This window comes from Pelophylax lessonae, assembly GCF_965119305.1.
Source record: "Pelophylax lessonae genome assembly, chromosome: 5".
NCBI classification, from domain to species: domain Eukaryota; kingdom Metazoa; phylum Chordata; class Amphibia; order Anura; family Ranidae; genus Pelophylax; species Pelophylax lessonae.
In genome coordinates, this window is record NC_138772.1 from 180,275,036 (window position 1) to 180,294,886 (window position 19,851).

A 19,851-nucleotide genomic window follows, 5' to 3' on the forward strand; every position below is an offset into this window, starting at 1 on the left:
AATGAAGGAGAAAAATTACCTGTTTGCAGAATTTTATAACAAACTACAAAAACAGTTTTTTTTTCCCCAAAATTTTCAAAACCCCGGTAGTGATTAAATACAACCAAAAGAAATCTCTATTTGTTTGAAAAAAATTATAAAAATTTCATTTGGGTACAGTGTTGCATGACCACGCAATTGTCATTCAAAGTGCGACAGCGCTGAAAGCTGAAAATTGGCCTGGGCAGGAGGGGGGTTTAAGTGCCCTGTAGGCAAGTGGTTAAAAAAAGGCAAGTGCACTTACATGATTGAAGTAAAATCAAGCATAACACAATAAGTGCTGCGGCGGTAATCATAGGATCCAGAAAGCAAGCGGAATGGCCGTGAAGTGTGGTGACGTCATGTCTGGTACCACCCAATGCGTTTCATCATACGCTTGACATCGTCAGGGGTGTGGCTACCAGACGTGCACCACGCTTTTAATATACAGTACACCAAGTGAGGGCAAAAGTGCGGCTACTCAGATATTAGAGCCGGACCGGAAGAAAGGCAGTCTCAAAAGGCATCTCACCAGAAGTGAAGCAACTTGGGGACAGGGCGGAATAAACTCCTCCTACACCCTGTCCTCCTGGAAGCTAAATGACCTTTTACCACAGATATATAAAATAATGGTTAAATAATTACATACTTTGACTAATAAAAACTTCCCTAACTAATAATTCCTCAAATTTATAATAAAATATATTATGTAGTATTGTAATTAACAAAAAATTAATTTGATTCCAGAAAACAGGGCATATTGTATAAACAGTTTCCATACAGCCATCTAGTGGCAACGAAAACCAACTACAATAAATCAAAAAAAAATTACAAAAAATATTGACATCTCAGAATAGCATGCCATAAAGGTCCAGGAATAATGGCATCCTGAAACCTCATGATGTAACGGTCCGGACATAAAGGTTGGAAGCTCTTCTGAAACGCAAAGAGCAACTACACCCTAACTGTTGTTAATAAAACAGTTTATATCCCACTCAACATTTAATCCGAATGGGGTGTAAGATTTGAGACAGTGTATCCATCTGGTTTCCATTCGGGAAATTTCCCTTCTAATATTACAACCTCTCCAATGGGGGGGGGGGGGGGGTTCGTTTGTCTACAGCCACAAAAAGAGTGTCTTTGGGATTCCTATGATGACAATGGTCGTAGTGCTTAGACACACTGTGACCGGAAAAACCCTTTTTGATGTTAGTAACATGTTCCCCCAGGCGTACCTGTAATGATCTAATTTCTAATCTTCCTTTATGGCATGCTATTCTGAGATGTCAATATTTTTTGTAATTTTTTATTGATTTATTGTAGTTTGTTTTCGTTGCCACTAGATGGCTGTATGGGAACTGTTTATACAAAATGCCCCTGTTTTTTGGAATTTAATTAATTTTTTGTTAATTACAATACTAAATTATATATTTTATTTGGTTATAAAATTAAGGAATTATGAGTTAGAAGTTTTTATTAATCTATGTATGTAATTATCATTATTTTATTTATCTTTGGTAAAAGATAGTTTCGCTTCCAGGAGGACAGGGTGTAGGAGGAGTTTATTCCGCCCTGTTTTGGGTTTCTTCACTTCCGGTGAGATGAGTTGTTATGGGAAAACTCATTTCCTTTTACACCTTTGAGACTGCCTTTCTTCTAGTCCGGCTCTGATATCTGAATAGCCACACTTCCGCTCTCACTTGGTGTATAATAAAAGCATGGCGCACGTCTGGTAGCCATGCACCTGATCAAACGTATGACGAATTGCGTTGGGTGGTACAAGGCGTTCCGCTTGCTTTTTGGATACTATGATTACCGCTGCAGCACATCTTGTGTTATGCTTGATTTTAATTCAATCATGTAAGTGCACTTGCCTTTTTTAATAAACATATATAAACAGTATTACACTATGAGTTTTCCAGATTTGCATGTATCCATCCATCCATCCATCGAGAGTGACAGCCTAACCAGAGGAACGTGGGGACTTGCAGCATTCATGCGGGGTTCTTTGGAATTTTTTGGCTTTTCCATTGATTTGGAGGCAAATCCGTTCTGGTAAACAGCCATTCTCTCATTGGTGTTGATCCACGGAATACTCTTGGGAAGCTGGACTTCTTTTTTCTTTGCATGTCTTCATGGACTCTTTTTAGAATTATGTTTTTTTTTATACTCACCTTTGGGACATTTATTATTTAAAATTATTTCAATATCAGTATTTCTACACATTGTTTCTTGGATTTTTTGCACTTATATGTCTTTCAACAACTATTTAACATTTTGGATATATTATGTACTATCGTTTCACATTTTGGATATACCTGTATTATGTACTATGGTTTCACATGTGGTATACGCTTTTTTGGTGTTTTCAATTTTATGCCACTAATTGTGATGTGTTTATAATCATTTTTTGACTAGCGCAGCACTTTATATCTCTGTACTATTGTGGTTTTGTCTATAAGCCTGTGCTAGCGGCAGTCACAGTAGGTTTGTACGTATTTAGCACAGATTATTGCTCTTAGCATTGCATAATTCTTTTTCAAAGACTGCTTGCCTCCCTCTCCTTGGTGAAGTCCTCCCTGCAGAGTTTTGTGCATATTGCTCTTCCTGTGCATTTCCCATTAAATCTGTGGGATCTCAACCTGATTCTGTTGTTTCCCCAGAAACCACCCTTTGAATCTCTCAAAATATTCCCCCTTCTACTTTCGCTCACAGGGTTGCCTGCCTTGTTGCTATGACCTCTGTGAGGCAAGTTTCGGAGTTGGCGGCAATAAACCCTCTCTTGTGCTACACAGAGATAAAGTAAATTTGAGGTCTAAGGTCTTTTTTTTTTTTTTAATCAAAATGGCTTCATTCTTCTGTTATAACAAGACGTTGTTGTCCTGTCTTGCTTCACGACATCCCAAGGAGATTTCCTTCCACTGTCTGGATGTGGTAAGCACAGTGATAGGAGCCATTGGGGCTATAGCTTTTTTCAGATATTCCTGATGATCTCTGTGGGGGACAAGCGGATTCTCAATCTACTGTCTTCAGGTAGATTCATCAGCTCACCTTTTGAGCCTACAGAAGTAGGGACAAGGTTCCACATTTCCCTGTCAAAGTGCACTCCAGTATAACAGTTAGTACTTTAAGGGTTTTCAGCATCAGGGATAGGTTTCTCAGATTTGCAAGGTTGCCACCTGCTCTTCCGTTCACATGTTGGTTAAGTTTTACTGGATGGGTGTTCAGGCCTCTTCTGATGCCAGCTTCAGTTGTTACATTCTTCAAGCGGCTCTGTCAGCTCTACTGAGTCCCTTCTGTTGTTCATATGGGCCTACTTTGCACATTGTATTGTTGTATATCCCTCAGTTGGATTGCAACATCCCGTATCCCTTAATGTATGATGATAAAAGTTTTTTTTTTTTTTTAACCCTTTTGTGAGATACTTTTCTTGGAGTACATTAATTGACACTGGTCCCTTCCCTCTGTTCATATGATCCACTTCCACTATTGCTTGGTATAAAACTAAGGCATGATAGATAATAATCAAAGAACATCAATAGGTCAGGTAACAATACTATGAATATTAACTTTGGACTTCAGAAACCTAACCCTTACTTACAGTGCCTTGCGAAAGTATTCGGCCCCCTTGAACTTTGCGACCTTTAGCCACATTTCAGGCTTCAAACATAAAGATATAAAACTGTAATTTTTTTTTTGAAGAATCAACAACAAGTGGGACACAATCATGAAGTGGAATGAAATTTATTGGATATTTCAAACTTTTTTAACAAATAAAAAACTGAAAAATTGGGCGTGCAAAATTATTCAGCCCCCTTAAGTTAATACTTTGTAGCACCACCTTTTGCTGCGATTACAGCTGTAAGTCGCTTGGGGTATGTCTCTATCAGTTTTGCACATCGAGAGACTAAAATTTTTGCCCATTCCTCCTTGCAAAACAGCTCGAGCTCAGTGAGGTTGGATGGAGAGCGTTTGTGAACAGCAATTTTCAGTTCTTTCCACAGATTCTCGATTGGATTCAGGTCTGGACTTTGACTTGGCCATTCTAACACCTGGATATGTTTATTTGTGAACCATTCCATTGTAGATTTTGCGTTTATGTTTTGGATCATTGTCTTGTTTGAAGAAAAATCTCCGTCCCAGTCTCAGGTCTTTTGCAGACTCCCATCAGGTTTTCATCCAGAATGGTCCTTTATTTGGCTCCATCCATCTTCCCATCAATTTTAACCATCTTCCCTGTCCCTGCTGAAGAAAAGCAGGCCCAAACCATGATGCTGCCACCACCATATTTGACAGTGGGGATGGTGTGTTCAGGGTGATGAGCTGTGTTGCTTTTACGCCAAACATAATGTTTTGCATTGTTGCCAAAAAGTTCAAAATGGCTTTCTTCTTGCCACTCTTCCATAAAGGCCAGATTTGTGCAGTATATGACTGATTGTTGTCCTATGGACAGAGTCTCCCACCTCAGCTGTAGATCTCTGCAGTTCATCTAGAGTGATCATGGGCCTCTTGGCTGCATCTCTGATCAGTCTTTTCCTTGTATGAGCTGAAAGTTTAGAGGGACGGCCAGGTCTTTGTAGATTTGCAGTGCTCTGATACTCCTTCCATTTCAATATTATCGCTTGCACAGTGCTCCTTGGGATGTTTAAAGCTTGGGAAATCTTTTTGTATCCAAATCCGGCTTTAAACTTCTCCACAACAGTATCTCTGACCTGCCTGGTGTGTTCCTTGTTCTTCATGATGCTCTCTGTTCTTTAAACGGACCCCTGAGACTATCACAGTGCAGGTGCATTTATACGGAGACTTGATCACACACAGGTGGATTCTATTTATCATCATTAGTCATTTAGGTCAACATTGGATCATTCAGAGATCCTCACTGATCTTCTGGAGAGAGTTTGCTGCACTGAAAGTAAAGGGGCTGAATAATTTTGCACGCTTAATTTTTCAGTTTTTTATTTGTTAACAAAGTTTGAAATATCCAATACATTTCGTTCCACTTCATGATTGTGTCCCACTTGTTGTTGATTCTTCACAAAAAAATTACAGTTTTATATCTTTATGTTTGAAGCCTGACATGTGGCAAAAGGTCGCAAAGTTCAAGGGGGCCGAATACTTTCGCAAGGCACTGTATCTGCCCTTGCCTCAACGGAGATTAAAGTATATGTCTGGGCTAAATTAAAAAGCACATTCAGTGCATGTGGGCTGCTTTTATTGGGCTGTTTTTGAAGCTTTGTTTGCCATTGTCCAAACTCTTGAAAGGCAGCTGAATTATCCTATCTACCTGAATACATCCTGTGTTCCTTAATGTATTCCAAGAAAAAGATTTTAATGTAAGCCAAAAACCCTATTACATCTATGCAATACATGCATTTTCCCATGTTTTAGTCTTTTAAAAATGCTGCAGGTATAGAGAAAAATACCTGCTGAACTGCCAGAAGATAGATGAGCTCCTAAATTCTTGTAGTGAGTTGCCAACATACTGTCTCTGCTTCACTAAAATCCTAATCATTTTCGTCAGCTGATTTTTTTTCTGTACTACAGAACACCTTCCCCGTATTTCTTAGAAATGATTCAAGGAGAATGCTGTTCAGAGGCAACATTGTCAGCTCACTACAGGAAATTAGGCGCTTTTTGGATTTCTGGCAGATCAGCATGTATTTTTCTGTACTTGCAACATTTTAAAGAGACAAATTGTGGGAAAATGTGCATGCCCTTCAGAAATGTACTGAATGTGCTTTTTTATTTAGCCCGTTAAGCTCCGTTGAGGCAAGGGCAGATAAGTAAGGGTTAGGTTTCTAAAGTCCAAAGTTAATATTCATAGTCTTGTTACCTGACCTATTGATGTTCTTTGATTATTATCAGGACATGATCGTAATTAAAATGAAATGTTTTGTTTACTTGTAATGAATTTGTTTCTCTAGGATCTCTAGCTTATCCCCATAGTCCCAAAACATATTGAGTGGATAACAATCTTTTACTTGTCATTGGTCTTGTTGTGTGTCTGCACTTGTTTTCTGGCCATTGTAATGGGAATACATAAGGGTACTGTGAGGCATACTAAAAAAATATGTTGTTGCTTTTATAAAGCATAGCTGTCTTGTTCTTTCAAAGGATTAATTGCTGGCTCCAAGAGGTTTCTGCACATATTTTTTTTTCTAATTTTTCTGAATGGCAGAAAATCCACTGATTGTGGGGGAATCGGCTAAATTGATTTTCCTAAGTTGGAGCTCAAGCATGCCTCCCACTACCAACAGACAGCTATTCATTACTGAAAGGGTGTTTTTGTGCATCAAATATGGAAGCCCACATTTGTATTTCTCAGGAAACAAATAAAGGTGCATGTTGTCAGCTCCTGATGTCTAATTTTAATTGTTTTTTTTTTTTTTGGTTCCTGTTCTGTCCCCCAGGGATGGCAGTAGGAATGCAGAAGGAGGAGAGGCTAATATGCACGCTATTCCTTTGCATTCCTCTCTTGCATAGGGAAAGTGCTTGGATCCAGAGACAAGTGGCAGCTATCAATGCAGCCATCTCCTTAATAGCTGCTTTGTCAGAGAAGGGGGGGGGGGGGTGGAGGCATCCTGTGTGACAAAACAGAATCACTTTTGTACAACAACAACAAAAAAAATCACTTAAAGTAGAACTATGGTCAGAACTTTTTTTTTTTTTTTTCATTTTGGATAAAGTAAGGTAGGGTTCTAACCCCTGCCAGTTTTTGTGCCATCTGTGTCCCATTGCAAATATTTATTCCTTATAGCCAAACAAGAAGTGAGCAAAAGTCCTTGCAAATTAAGGAAATTCCTTGGGACTCCCAGGTCACCAGAACACTTTCCTTTTCACTTACTTTTCCGGGGACAGCCCAAAATGTAGGATTTTCTTTTACGTTAATTTTTAATGATAATAGTAAACAGAACAAATAGAGAGGGTGAATCTCCTTAACGGAGGCTCAGACAGCAACAAAAACTGAAGGGCATTCTAATCCCTCTACACCCTATCTCAAACTAAAAAAGTTTTGCCTTTAGTTATACTTTAAGTGAGTCTGTGGTATGCAATGTCCTTCTCTTTTTCTGGGAGATAGCAAAGATCCTTCCTTGGACAGCCAAAATTGCCTTGGATGAACAATTACTTACCTGAAGAGTTTCTTTTCCTCAAATACATTGTGGTCATTTTGTGGCTGTTTTTGCTGTCCTGAGGTTTCAAGGCCTCCAAAAATGTAATAGGTAATCAGGAAAATAAATGTGTAATTTATGTCCCTAGAACACCTAAAGATGCTCCCTGGATTTTTAGCCCCTCTGTGTGTTTAGACTGGGAAAAAGTCTCATACAGCGCCATACTTGAGAGGAGTAGCAGAATGTGTTTTGAGGTGTAATTTTAAGTATGCCTGTGCTTGCTGTTAGAAATATCTTATTAATTGAAAACATTGTGTAAAAAAAATATATACATTTTCATCTTCTTTCCTGTAATTTCCAAAAACCTGTGGCAAAAATTACATTTTCAAAAGACTATGCCTTTCAGAAATTACCTTGGGGTGGTTGCTTTCCAAAATGTGGGCATTTGTAGGTGCTTCTCTTGTCCTTGCACTTCAGAGACTCAAGAAATGTAATAGGTATTCAGGAAATTTGATGCATAATGTATGCTCCTTAAAAACCCAAAGGTGCTCTTTTTGATTTTCGGCCTCTCTGTGTGTCCAGGCTGTAAAAGAAAAAAAAAGTCTTGCGCATGGTATCCACATACTTGGGAGGAGTAGCAGAATGTGTTTTGGAATGTAATTTTAAATATAGTATGCATATGCTGTGTGTGAAAAACTTAAAAAAGAAAAATGAATTTCTTCATTAAAAAAAAAAAAATACAACTTTAAAAAGCTCACCATGCCTAAATGTATTGGACTGTCTACTTTGCAAGAGGAGGTTATGCTTGGGGGTAATTGTACTGTGCTGGCACTGTCAGTCATTGGCTCTCTGCTCTGCCCCTCCAGTGCTCACTGGAGTGCTGGGCAGTGGAGGGGCAGGAGTGGCTGGCTCAGGTTGGTCACTGAGAGGCTGAGCCAGCTGCCGGTCCAAGCATATTGGTGGATCTTGTCTGTAAAGTCAAGATCTTTCCCAAGCCTGGACCGGCTCAGAGACGTCGGCCGAAAACCGGTCACAGGAGTTCAGAACAAACTGCAGTTCTGTGATCATAGAAGTACAGCCAAAAAGTACAGTCTTGCACATGGTATCTACATACTTGGGAGGAGTAGCAGAATGTGTTTTGGAATGTAAGTTTAAGTACAGTATGCATATGCTGTGTGTGAAAAACTTAAAAAAGAAAAATGAATTTCTTCATTTAAAAAATAAAAAATACAACTTCAAAAACCTCACCATGCCTAAATGCATTGGACTGTCTACTTTGCAAGAGGAGGTTATGCTTGGGGGTAATTGTACTGTGCTGGCACTGTCAGTCATTGGCTCTCTGCTCTGCCCCTCCAGCGCTCACTGGAGTGCTGGGCAGTGGAGGGGCAGGAGTGGCTGGCTTAGGCTCGTCACCGAGAGGCTGATCCAGCTGCCGGTCCAAGCATATTGGTGGATCTTGTCTGTAAAGTCAAGATCTTTCCCAAGACTGAACCGGCTCTGAGACGTCAGCCGAAACCCGGTCACAGGAGTTCAGAACAAACTGCAGTTCTGTGATCATAGAAGTACAGCCAAAAACCTTTGGCTATACTTCTTTAATCTGATCCACCCTTTTTTTCTGCCTGGTTCTCTACAATGCTTTTTGTAGCCTGATCATAGCCCTCATCATAGCCCTGATCTTTGGCTTTCACGGCTATGACTGAAAATGTGGTTCCTGTTGTAATTTGCTTTACCACCTGACTATACTGTCCGGTGTGTCGTCCTAGCTGATAAGGAGGACTGAACAGTATTTGTTGTCTGTAATTAAGTTCCTTCTGCACTCCAAGAACGTCTGGACAATTAAGTGTATCATAGAGAACATTATGCTTCCTACTAGTGACACAGAGGATTGAATCTATTCTTTGGCATTAGTTTACAATATAGAATATAATGATATATGTATTTGTTCTGCATTTTAGTAAGGGAATTTTGGTCGTCTTGTGTTTTTCTGAGCTGGAGTTAGAAATTATCTGCACACTGATTGTGGTGAATACTGCAGTAGAGGATAGTTTTGCTGCTCCAAGCAGTTTAATGTTTGACATATTCCCAGCCTGTGCAGGGTACTTGCATTTCCCCCAGCTAGATAAATCTATTAGTCTGTAATCTAAAGGCATCCACACCAGTTGTTCTGTTCTCCCAGTTCTTGGTCATATTATATAAAGTATATCCTGTGGTGTATCTCCAACCATTCTCAGAGGAGTAGCTGATTCAAGTCCGAGGTAGAACAATATGAACCAGGGGACTCTAAATATGTTTTAAATAGTAATCACTTGCCAGACACCATTAGCAGACTCATTTTGAAGTGAAATATAGCTTGTGTCCAAGTCCCTATGGGACGTTATTAGAGTTTGGTGGAAGATAATATAATCAGAAATCCCTTTTCCACTTCTACTCTAGGGATCCTCCTTGGACAGAGCTCTGCCTGTAAGAAGATTGTTAAAAGTTCTACTTTCCCATCTGCCTATAAGAGTGTACAGGATTTACTGCACTCCCATAGTTAAATCCCAGCATTTCATAGGCAGCATACAACAGACTTCTGCTTAATCCTGCACTCTGCAAGGTTGGATATTTTAATATCCATAACAAAGGCAATTAGAGGGCAGGGTTATCTGCAAAACCTTACTGCAAATTGCAGAAAATCAAGATGTAGCCAGCAAATGAATACACCAGACAGATAGCAGTGTATGTTACATTTGCCTGTGTTCTAGATACTCATGTCACAAATAACTTTTTATTTCAAATCACAGAATTCCTGTTGTCAAGCTGCTGTACATGCTTGCGGATGAACATTAATTATAGAGAGACTAGGGTAAATTAGAGAGTGAGATGACAGATTTCACAGGTTCCTGTTGGTAAAGCTGACAGATTTTCATATTTCTAAAGATAACCAAGAGAGACATATCACAAAAAGGTAATTTGTTGTAAAAAATACCACTTCTTACTATTGTGAACAGCACAAAGTGTGATCCTTAGGATGTCCTTGGATGTGGTAGATGGAGAGTTTGTAATCTTTAAAAAGGAAAATGCTGCTATGTAGTAGTATTTTTTTTTTTGCTCACTGTAGCAGTAATATTTTACTTAGTGATGATTTTCCTTTTCTGTACTGGAATAACAGATATGAATCCTCTGAAATAAATTGACATCTAGTTTTAGATAAAGTTCTTGGTTATACAGTAACCTAAACCTATTTTAGTAATATGGATATAAGAAATTTATTATATCATTCTGGAAAAGCTGACATTTATTATTGCAAATGAGTTACATAGAAACATTTTAAAGAAAACATTCTAAGAAAGTTGTGTTTGATGATGTCCCCATGTTTCTACCTGGAATTATGGATGAGTTTTCATATTTGCTGTGAGGTTTACCATTACTCTTCCTGTAGAGGATACCTAGGTCTAACTAAAAAAAAAACTTGCCTGTCACAATGAAGTAGCAAGCTTTTAGTTTTGGTGCAAGCTGTGCTGTTTGTCACTGGTATGTATTGGAGAATTTGAGCACGTACCAATTTTTTATGATCGTCTGGTATCATGCTGCAATGTTTTAGAGCCGGTCCATACTAGCGCGACTTGTCAGGCGACTTGTCAGCCTGACAAGTCGCGCTCCCTCGCGGTCCATTGATCGCTACATGACCCGTTCTAATAGGAGCGACACAAGTCGCTCTGAATTAGAAAAAGGGTCCTGTACTACTTCGGGGCGACCTCGGAGCGACTTATATAGACTTCCATTATGTGAAGTCCCTGAAAGTCGCTCCGAAGTCATGGTGCATGGCAATGCACAAGTCGCCACCGAAGTAGTACAGAGTCGTGTCGCCTTAGTGTGAACCGACTCTTAGTTCTTTATTTGTAAGTAAAGTAGGTGAAGTATTAACCTGTTTTTAGTTATATCAACAGCTTGTCATTTTAAGGCCACTTACGCACTCTGTTTGAGTCTGCCTGCTCAGTGGGGAATCTGTTCACTGATCTCCGCTGAGCAGGCGGATGGCTGGTCTGTGTCTGCTCTGCCTATGAAGAGCAGACACAGCCCGCTCTCCTCTATAGACAGACGGATGTAAACTGATCGATTATGTGTTTACATCTGACTGGCATCTGATCTAATCCACCAGAAAGATAGGGAACGGATCCCCATCCATCTGTTTTTAGCAGATAGGATCAGATTTTGGCTGGTTTCAGCAGACACATGTCCGTTGACACCCGCCGCTCCATAGAGGTCCGATTTGGTCCACCTGAAAAACTGACAGGCAAACCTGATCAGTCCACCTGTGTGAAAGGGCCCTTAGTGAGCAGTAAAGTAAGTATTCCATCTTATTCAAATTCCGCTTGGCAAAACAAGCAGTTAACCTGTGCAGTATGGAGCAAGAACTACTGCAAATGTACATTTTTCTCCAGCCCAAACTTTGACTTCTGTTTTCTGCGATTACATTATAATTGGAAAATAAATAATGATATATCTGTCAATATAAGCAACTGTTGCGTAAAAAAAGTTCCATTTTAATAAATTATTATTGTTGTTCTTTTTGTAGAACCAAATTATATCTGTGGATGCTGGTGAGACTAATTTGGAAGGAGCAGTGGGTAAGTGCATCTCAGGGCAATAAAAAACATTAAAGAATTACTAGAACAAAGATTAATTGAGTCACCAAGAGTTCTGCAACCCAACAATGGCTTTTTTTTTGTGACCAGGTCAAGCTGCATCAGATGAACTGATCAGGACAGCTCTATCAGCGTTTGAAGCTGTAACACAGCATCCAGTCTTGTTGACACTTCACCACTCCCCAGTAAGTCTTGGCAGAACTTGAAACAATATTTTCCTACTAGTTGGAACAATTCCCATAAGCCATCCAAGCAATCAGTAGCTTCTAGGGTCATGACTGCAATTTAAACAGTGAAACATTTTCAAGCATCAGTCCCAATCTAAATTTCATTTTTTGTTTTATCTTAAATTGTATAGTAATATTTTATACAATTCAAAGATCATTTCAATAAAAGTGATCACATTTAGATTTAAAAAAATATATGTGACATTTAATGTGAATTGAGTTCCCAACACTGTTTGGGTACTGCGAACATGTCAAAGGAGTTGTTATCGAAAAGTTGTTTCACAGCAATGATCTGTGTTCCTGACAGCATAGGTATTCATGATATTGCTGTACCAATACATTCGTGGTTCAGGCATAAGAATGTTTTCCGTGACAGTCACACATGTTCAGGTAACAGGGTAAGTAGAAACTCTGTATGTGCAAAGTACTGTAACCCATAAAAATGATTTGCTAGAAATTCTCTCCACTGTTATGCCTAGTTGTGGGCTAACAAAATGCAGCATTTCTGTGACCTAAGTAGGGTCAGCCCTGCCCAATGTCTTTAGCCAAAATCCTTAACAATATCCACTCTCAGATCACTACAATGTAAATACTAATAGTTCTGCACTCAATGATAAGAATTAAAGGGGCTCTTTGATATAACACGCAAAGTAAGTAGGTCTCAGGAAAGCTTAAACTTTTTTACATATACCCAGTGAAGTGACTAGCCTTAGGTGATACAAGGAGATTAAACAAATCATCCTACATATGTTGCACCTGTTTATCTGCAGGCCTCTCTTCTCTAAAGCTGTTCAAAGTACAGAATTTAGAAAACTTTTCTTAACTTTCAGAAATTAGGGGGAGCTGAAGATAAAACTCTGCAGATATTAGTGAGAAGAGAGCTGATTGGAGAGAATGGGCAACCCCCCCTCCCCCCCACTTTCTGCACACTGGAACAGAGCTGAGGCTGTCAATCACAGGCTGTATGCTGGAGCTCCCTCTCCATCAACCTTTTCTCACTAAATGTCATGAAAACTTGTCATAGGTGACTCGTGCAGATAGCAGAGAAATGAGGCAGCAGAGAGAAATGACACTTAGTACTCTGGATTGAGACAAGAACACACCATGGAGGGATATGCTTTGTTCATATTTTGTGTCAGAGGTTTACAGCCAATTTAAACTCTGACAAGATCTGCAGGCTTTTTCTGCACTTATGAAACCCATATAAAAAAAAAACACTCTCCGTTGTATTTTTAACAGACCAAAAGGGAGCAAATAAGAGATGTTCATTGGTGGGATTTACATACACAAGCTGTTTATCATACAATCTTAGGTGTCAGGCCAATGGAAACTTATAGAAAATGTTTCCAAAACACCCAGTGAGATGCTAATTTTTCCAAGAATATGAACGATAACACAAAAACTTTTCTTTCACTCATGATTAGTGTTTGGCTGAAGCCATTTATTATTAATCAATCAACTGTGTTTACCCTTTTTAAATCATAATGACATTAGAAACTACCCAAATGACCCTGATCAAAAGTTTAGATACCCTGGTTATTTTGGGCTGATAACATGCACACAAGTTGACACAAAGAGGTTTGAATGGCTATTACTGGTAACCATCCTCGCCTGTGATCAGTTTGCCTGTAATTAATGTGTGTTTATAAAAGGTCAATGAGTTTCTGGACTCCTGACAGACCCTAGCATCTTTCATCCAGTGCTGCACTGACAATTCTGGATTCTGAGTCATGGGGGAAAGCAAAATAATTGTCAAAGGATGTGCGGGAAAAGGTAGTTGAACTGTATAAAACAGGAAAAGGATATAAAAAGATTTCCAAAGAATTGAGACTGACAAACAGCAGTGTTAAACTCTAATCAAGAAGTGGAAAATGAGGGGTTCTGTTGAAACCAAACCATGGTCCGTTAGACCACTAAAATGTCAGCTGCAACTGCCAGGAAAATTGTTCGGGATGCAAAGAAAAACCCACAAATAGATTCAGGTGAAATACAGGACTCTCTGAAAACATGTGGTGTGGCTGTTTCAAGATGCACAATAAGGAGGCACTTGAAGAAGTCGCCAGAAGAAAGCCATTACTGTGCAAATGCCTCAAAGTATCCCGCTTCCAATACGCCAAACAGCACAGAGACAAGTCTTAAACCTTCTGGCACAAAGTCATTTGGAGTGACGAGACAAAAATTTAGCTTTTTGGCCACAACCATAAACGCTACATTTGGAGAGAAGTCAACAAGGCCTATGACAAAAGGTACACCAATTCTACTGTGAAACACCTAGGTGGAAAGGCACAGGAAATTTGGTCAGAATTGATGACAAGATGAATGCAGTATGTTATCAAAAAATACTGGAGGAAAATTTGCATTTATCAGCCCAGAAGCTGTGCATGGGACGTACTTGGACATTCCAACATGACAATGATCCTAAACACAAGGCCAAGTCAACCTGCCATTGGCTACAGCAGAAAAAAGTGAAGGTAGTGGAGTTGGCATCTCATTCTCCTGACCTCAATATCATTGAACCACTCTAGGGAGATCTCAAATGTGCAGTTCATGCAAGACAGCCCAAGAATTTACAGGAACTGGAGGCTTTTTGCCAGGAAGAATGGGCAGCTTTACCATCTGAGAAGATAAAGAGCCTCATCCACAAATACCACAAAAGACTTCAAGCTGTCATTGATGTTAAAGGGGGCAATACATGGTATTAAGAACTGGGGTATGTAAACTTTTGATCAGGGTCATTTGGGTAGTTAATGTTGTCATTATGATTTAAAAAGTGTAAACCTAGTTGATTGATAATAAATGGCTTCAGCCAAACACTAACCATGAGTGAAAGAAAAGTTTTTGTGTTATCATTCATATTCTCTGAAAAATGGCCAAGAAATCATAAATTCTTCCAGGGTATGTAAACTTATGAGTACAACTGTATAGTGTAACATACAGAAAAATATTCAGCGCAGATATAAAAAATAATAATACATATACAAGTGTGTATACACACATGCATGTACTGAATGCCAGCTGAACACTACAAGGACAATGCAAAAAACTCCTTAGTAAAATATGAAGCAAGAATCAGTGCAGTGCAAACAAAATAAACTTACAAAAACATGTTATAAAATATACAATAAGAAAGATATCCATGAGATGATAAATGTAAAATTTAGATGGTAAGAAGTCAAGATGTAAATCCCTGTGGGAAAAGTGCCCAATATGATATAAACCTGTAAAAGAGTGAGTCCAGCCCGTCCACGACGGACAACAGCAGCCTCTCACCTACCTGATGAGACCGGAACAGTCAAAAATAAATATCACTGGCTCCGCCAATCATGTATATGCAAAATGTAAAAGGAAAACATCTAGTGCTCTCTGCAGATACCACAAGTTTATATAAAAGAATAAAATGTACTCCCATTAAATGCACGTGTATTGGCATAACAGTGTGCAAACAGTAGAATCAAAGATGGCCGTGAGTGACTGCAGACATAGTTCCTTCCCCCGTAAGCGTTACGTCCTAAGGCAGTCTCATCAGGGAGGTGAGAGGCTGCTGTTTGTGGTGGACGGGCTGGACTCATTCTTTTACACGTTTGCATCATATTGGACGCTTTTAACTTCTTAACCACTTGCCGACTGCCGCAAGTACATATACTGCGGCGGTCAGCCCCTCACAGGCATGGGTACGTCACTAGCCTGTGAGGCTCTGGGGAGCGAGCGCGCCGCCGGAGGCGCGCTCCCGCTCGGTCACGGACCCCCCCCGCGCGTGTGCCCGGCGGACCCGATGTCCGCCGGGCACTCGCGATCCTCCCTTAGAGCGGGAGAAAGGCAGGCGGCTGATGTAAACAAGCCGCCTGTCATTCTCCCCTGTGTAAGAACAGTGATCATACGGTTCTACTATGTAGGACCGTTGATCACTGTTCCTACACCTCAAGCCACAGCCAATCGCAGTTAGAATCACGCCCCTAGGGACACACACAACCCCTCCCTCTCAAATAAAGTTAACCCCTTCACTGCCAGTGTCATTTTACAGTAACAGTGCATATGCATAGCACTGATTACTTTAGTAATGTCACTGGTAACCCCAAAAGTGTCAAAAATGTCAGTCAAGGGTCCGATCTGTCCGCCGCAATGTCGCAGTCCCGCAAAAAAATTGCAGATTGCCGCCATTACGCGTTAAAATAAAAAAATGACAAAAATCTTTCCCTTAGTTAGTAAACGCAATAACTTTTGCGCAAACCAATCAAAATACGCTCTTTGCGATTTTTTTTTTACCAAAAATATGTAGCATAAAACAAATTGGCCTAAAATGTTAAAAAAATTAGATTTTTACATTTTTTTGGGGGGGAATTTCATATAAAAAAATTTGAAAAATATTGTTATTTTTGCAAAATTGACGCTCTTTTTTTGTTTATAGCGCATGATCAAAAAATCGCACAGGTGATCAAATACCACCAAAAGAAAGCTCTGTTTGTGGGAAAAAAAGGACGTAAAATTCATTTAGGTACAGCGTCGCACGAACGCGCAATTGTCCGTTTAAAGTCACGCAGTGCCGAATCGCAAAATACCCCCTGGTCAGGAAGGGGGTAAAATCTTCCGGGGCTTAAGTGGTTAACATTCAAAAATTAAACTCTTATCTAATGGATATCTTTCTTATTGAATATCTTATGCATGTTTTTGTAAGTTTACTGCACTGATTCTTCATAGTTATTATAGTGTACATCTACAATTAATTTTTTATGCATTATGGTACCGTGCATTTGTTTTTTTTTTTTTTTTTTTTTGTTTTTTTTTTAACCACTTTGCTTTAACACCAAGCGGTCTCATATATATACGTCCCTAGGTAAACACTTCACTGTGCTGAGAGCTTGCTCCCTGTATAGTAATGAACGGGTATCGGTACCTGAGATCGGGAGCTTTCTGATCATGTGACCACTGTGATTACCGGTCACATGATCGGAATGCCCACATTCCGGCATTTAGATCTACTTAAAGTGCTGGGAGGATGCAGCAGGAAGTGGTTAATATTTTTTATTTAGTTGAAAGTTTCATCAGAACCAGAAAAACATGACCACAATAAAATTTGACCACGCACAAAATTCCAAACAAGCTATGAAAATATACAAGGAAGCTGACCTGATGCTATAATCCAGGGGTCTTCAAACTATGGCCCTCCAGTTTTTGAGGAACTAAAATTCCCATCATGCCTAGTCATGTCTGTGAACGTCAGAGTTTTACAATGCCTCATGGGATGTGTAGTTCCGCAACAGCTGGAGGGCCGTAGTTTGAGGATCCCTGCTATAATCGCACATAACACAATGAAAGGTGCTACAGTAAGCAGTAGCTGTATACTTTGGCGTAAAGTGTTAAGTAAAAGCACTCATATTTTTAAATTTTTTAAGTGGGGGAAAAAGCTATAGCCATAGGCATAGGTTATAAGAATGAAGGAAGGGGATTTGGGGGTGGGGACTTCATCCTGAAGAACAATGGGTCAATGGGGAAAAAAAAAGGGAAGTGAGATGGGTTCTAGACTCCTGAATACATTTGTTTATAATTGGAAGAGCATTTTTAATTCTTCCCAATAATGCCATTTCTTTGTCTGGTCTGCTGACTTATTCCTGAGAGCAGCAGTCTAGTCTTCCATAGTTTGGATATCATTCACCGTAGCAAACCACTGTTAGTGTCAGTGGTATAGGTTGTAGGAGTGCATGCCCTTGCAGCATTTAATTCCTGAAGTGACGTAGATTTTTATATAATTTCCGTAACATGGTCATAAAGGTCGAGAACAATGGTGGCCGGATTATCAGACAGAGAGAGAATCCTTTAAATTGCCTTTTGATCCCTGTAACTTGTAGGCAGAAGGATTTTAGTCATGCATTTCTATTAGTAAATTGTATATATAATTTGTCTGTTATAGTCGACTTAGTACTATTAAGTCCCCCATCAAAAAAGTCCATAAAGCAGTATTTTTTCATGTTAACGTAGCTCTGTTTTATGGAGGTTATAAATTGCATAGTTGTTTTTCTTCTTTCTTAGATGGTCACCTTCAGATTTCTGATATTAACTGTCAGGAACTCTAATAACACAGGAGATTAAAATCTGAACTGCTTATGTCTGAAATCCTCTTCAAGGAGAGCCAGGTGCTGAATTGCTGTTATTTAACACTGAATTATACAGTAATACAACACTACAAACTGTAGTCTGAGATTTTGAGTTGATTAATGTAGGCTCTAAGCATTTTTACATTTTTTTTTTCCTCCATCAAATTACTGCTAAAGTACTTCAGTACCTATTACTTACTTATCCTTCTGAAGAAAATTAGAGGATGCTATCCGACAAATTGCCCAGCATATAGAACAAAAGATTTTTAGATCGGAGATGAGACCTTGCTTTCTAAAGTAGAATGCAGGAAAACATCCTTCATAACATCCCTGGAGGCTGTTTAGCACAAAAGAAAGTGAAAAGGGGCTTTTCCTTACTTTTCCCCCTCTACCTTGTTTCTCTTCTAAGCATGTTTAAAGCTGGATGTTTGAGGTGGATGTGAATGCTTTAATTTTATCACAGTAAATGTTGGTAATTTGTTTTATTACTCAGTTATATTACCAACTTTATGTTGCATTATTAAAATAGATGCATTAAAGTGGTTGTAAAAAAATGGATCCTGTTTCTTTAAAGCATGTCATACAGCACAGTGCTCCTGCTGTGTAATTTGGCCATTTCTATCACCTAAAATACCTGCCTGGTTCTGCCCTCCCCTCTGTAAACTGGCTACGGTTTATCATGGCTTCTGAGCCCTGACATCATTGTCAGTTTATGTGCTTTCGTCATCCGCAGCTCCCCTCTGACCTCTCTCCCCCTCCCTCCCTGCTTGTCAGCTGTGTCAGTGCTGATCTGCTCCCCTCCTGCTGCTATCATAACTCAATGACATTCCTATAATCTCCTCTGCTATACTAAATACTGTCCCCAGTGTATGTGTTTTTTTTTTTTTTTAAATGCTGCTGTGTACCTCATTTCATTGTGGTGCTCACGTGACCACCTGACGATCTCCTCTTCTCTTCTCCTCCTGGCTGACCTCAGCAGGGGTAGCAGTCAGATCAGGAGAGCGAGCAGCAGATGGGGCTGAGAATCCCCTCCGCTGACGGCAGTCAGAAGGAGGAGACCAGGGGGCGGTCACGTCAGCGTCAAGCGGTGCTATGAAGTGGGGTACACAGCTGCATTTAAAAAACAACCCTTATACACTGGGGACAGTATTTAATATAACAGAGGGGGTTGTAGGAATCTCATTGAGTGGCTTAACAACCACTTTAAGTATTTACTATTAAAGTGTTACTAAACCCACAACAGTAAAATCAGTCTGTTTGTGCCGTAAAGCATGCTTGCTATACTGACAGTGGAGCCTAAGGGGTTAAACTTCTGCATTGTGTTAAAACACTGTTTGATCCTGTCTTTTCTGATCCTCCCCTTCTTTTACTGTCCCCAATCCATCCCCTGATAGAGCAGAGGCTAGGGAACAAGCTGCACATGCTCAGTTTGATGTATATTGCTAAAGAGTTTTTTTTTTTTTCTTGGGAGATTGCATGTGATCAGCACAGGGCCAATCAGCACTATCCAGACAGAGGACCAGGAGTCCTGCAGCCTTATAGGACAATCAGAGCAGAAGGAAAACTCCTCCTACAAGCTGTACCCAGACACTGATAGAAGTCAGAAGACTGATATATACTACTGTTGAGAAAAGGTATTTAGTAGTTATCAACCGATTATCGGCAAAGCCGATATATCGAGGAGCGATATGCCCTTTCCCCGATATATATCGGAATCGGCCACCAAGGTGACCGATATTGCCGATATTTCAGGAAAGTGCTTGTACCGAAGTGATGCCTG

At 39.7% G+C, this 19,851-nt stretch overlaps 1 protein-coding gene across 1 annotated transcript in view; it reads left to right on the top strand.

Moving 5' to 3' along the window:
• The window catches only part of ULK4 (unc-51 like kinase 4), a 1,112,493-nt gene that overhangs the window by 457,574 nt on the left and 635,068 nt on the right, over nt 1-19,851 (top strand). The window contains exons 26-27 of the mRNA XM_082258381.1: nt 11,686-11,737; nt 11,846-11,940. Of these exons, the coding sequence (XP_082114507.1) occupies nt 11,686-11,737; nt 11,846-11,940 (147 nt within the window). The remainder of the gene's footprint in view (nt 1-11,685; nt 11,738-11,845; nt 11,941-19,851) is intronic.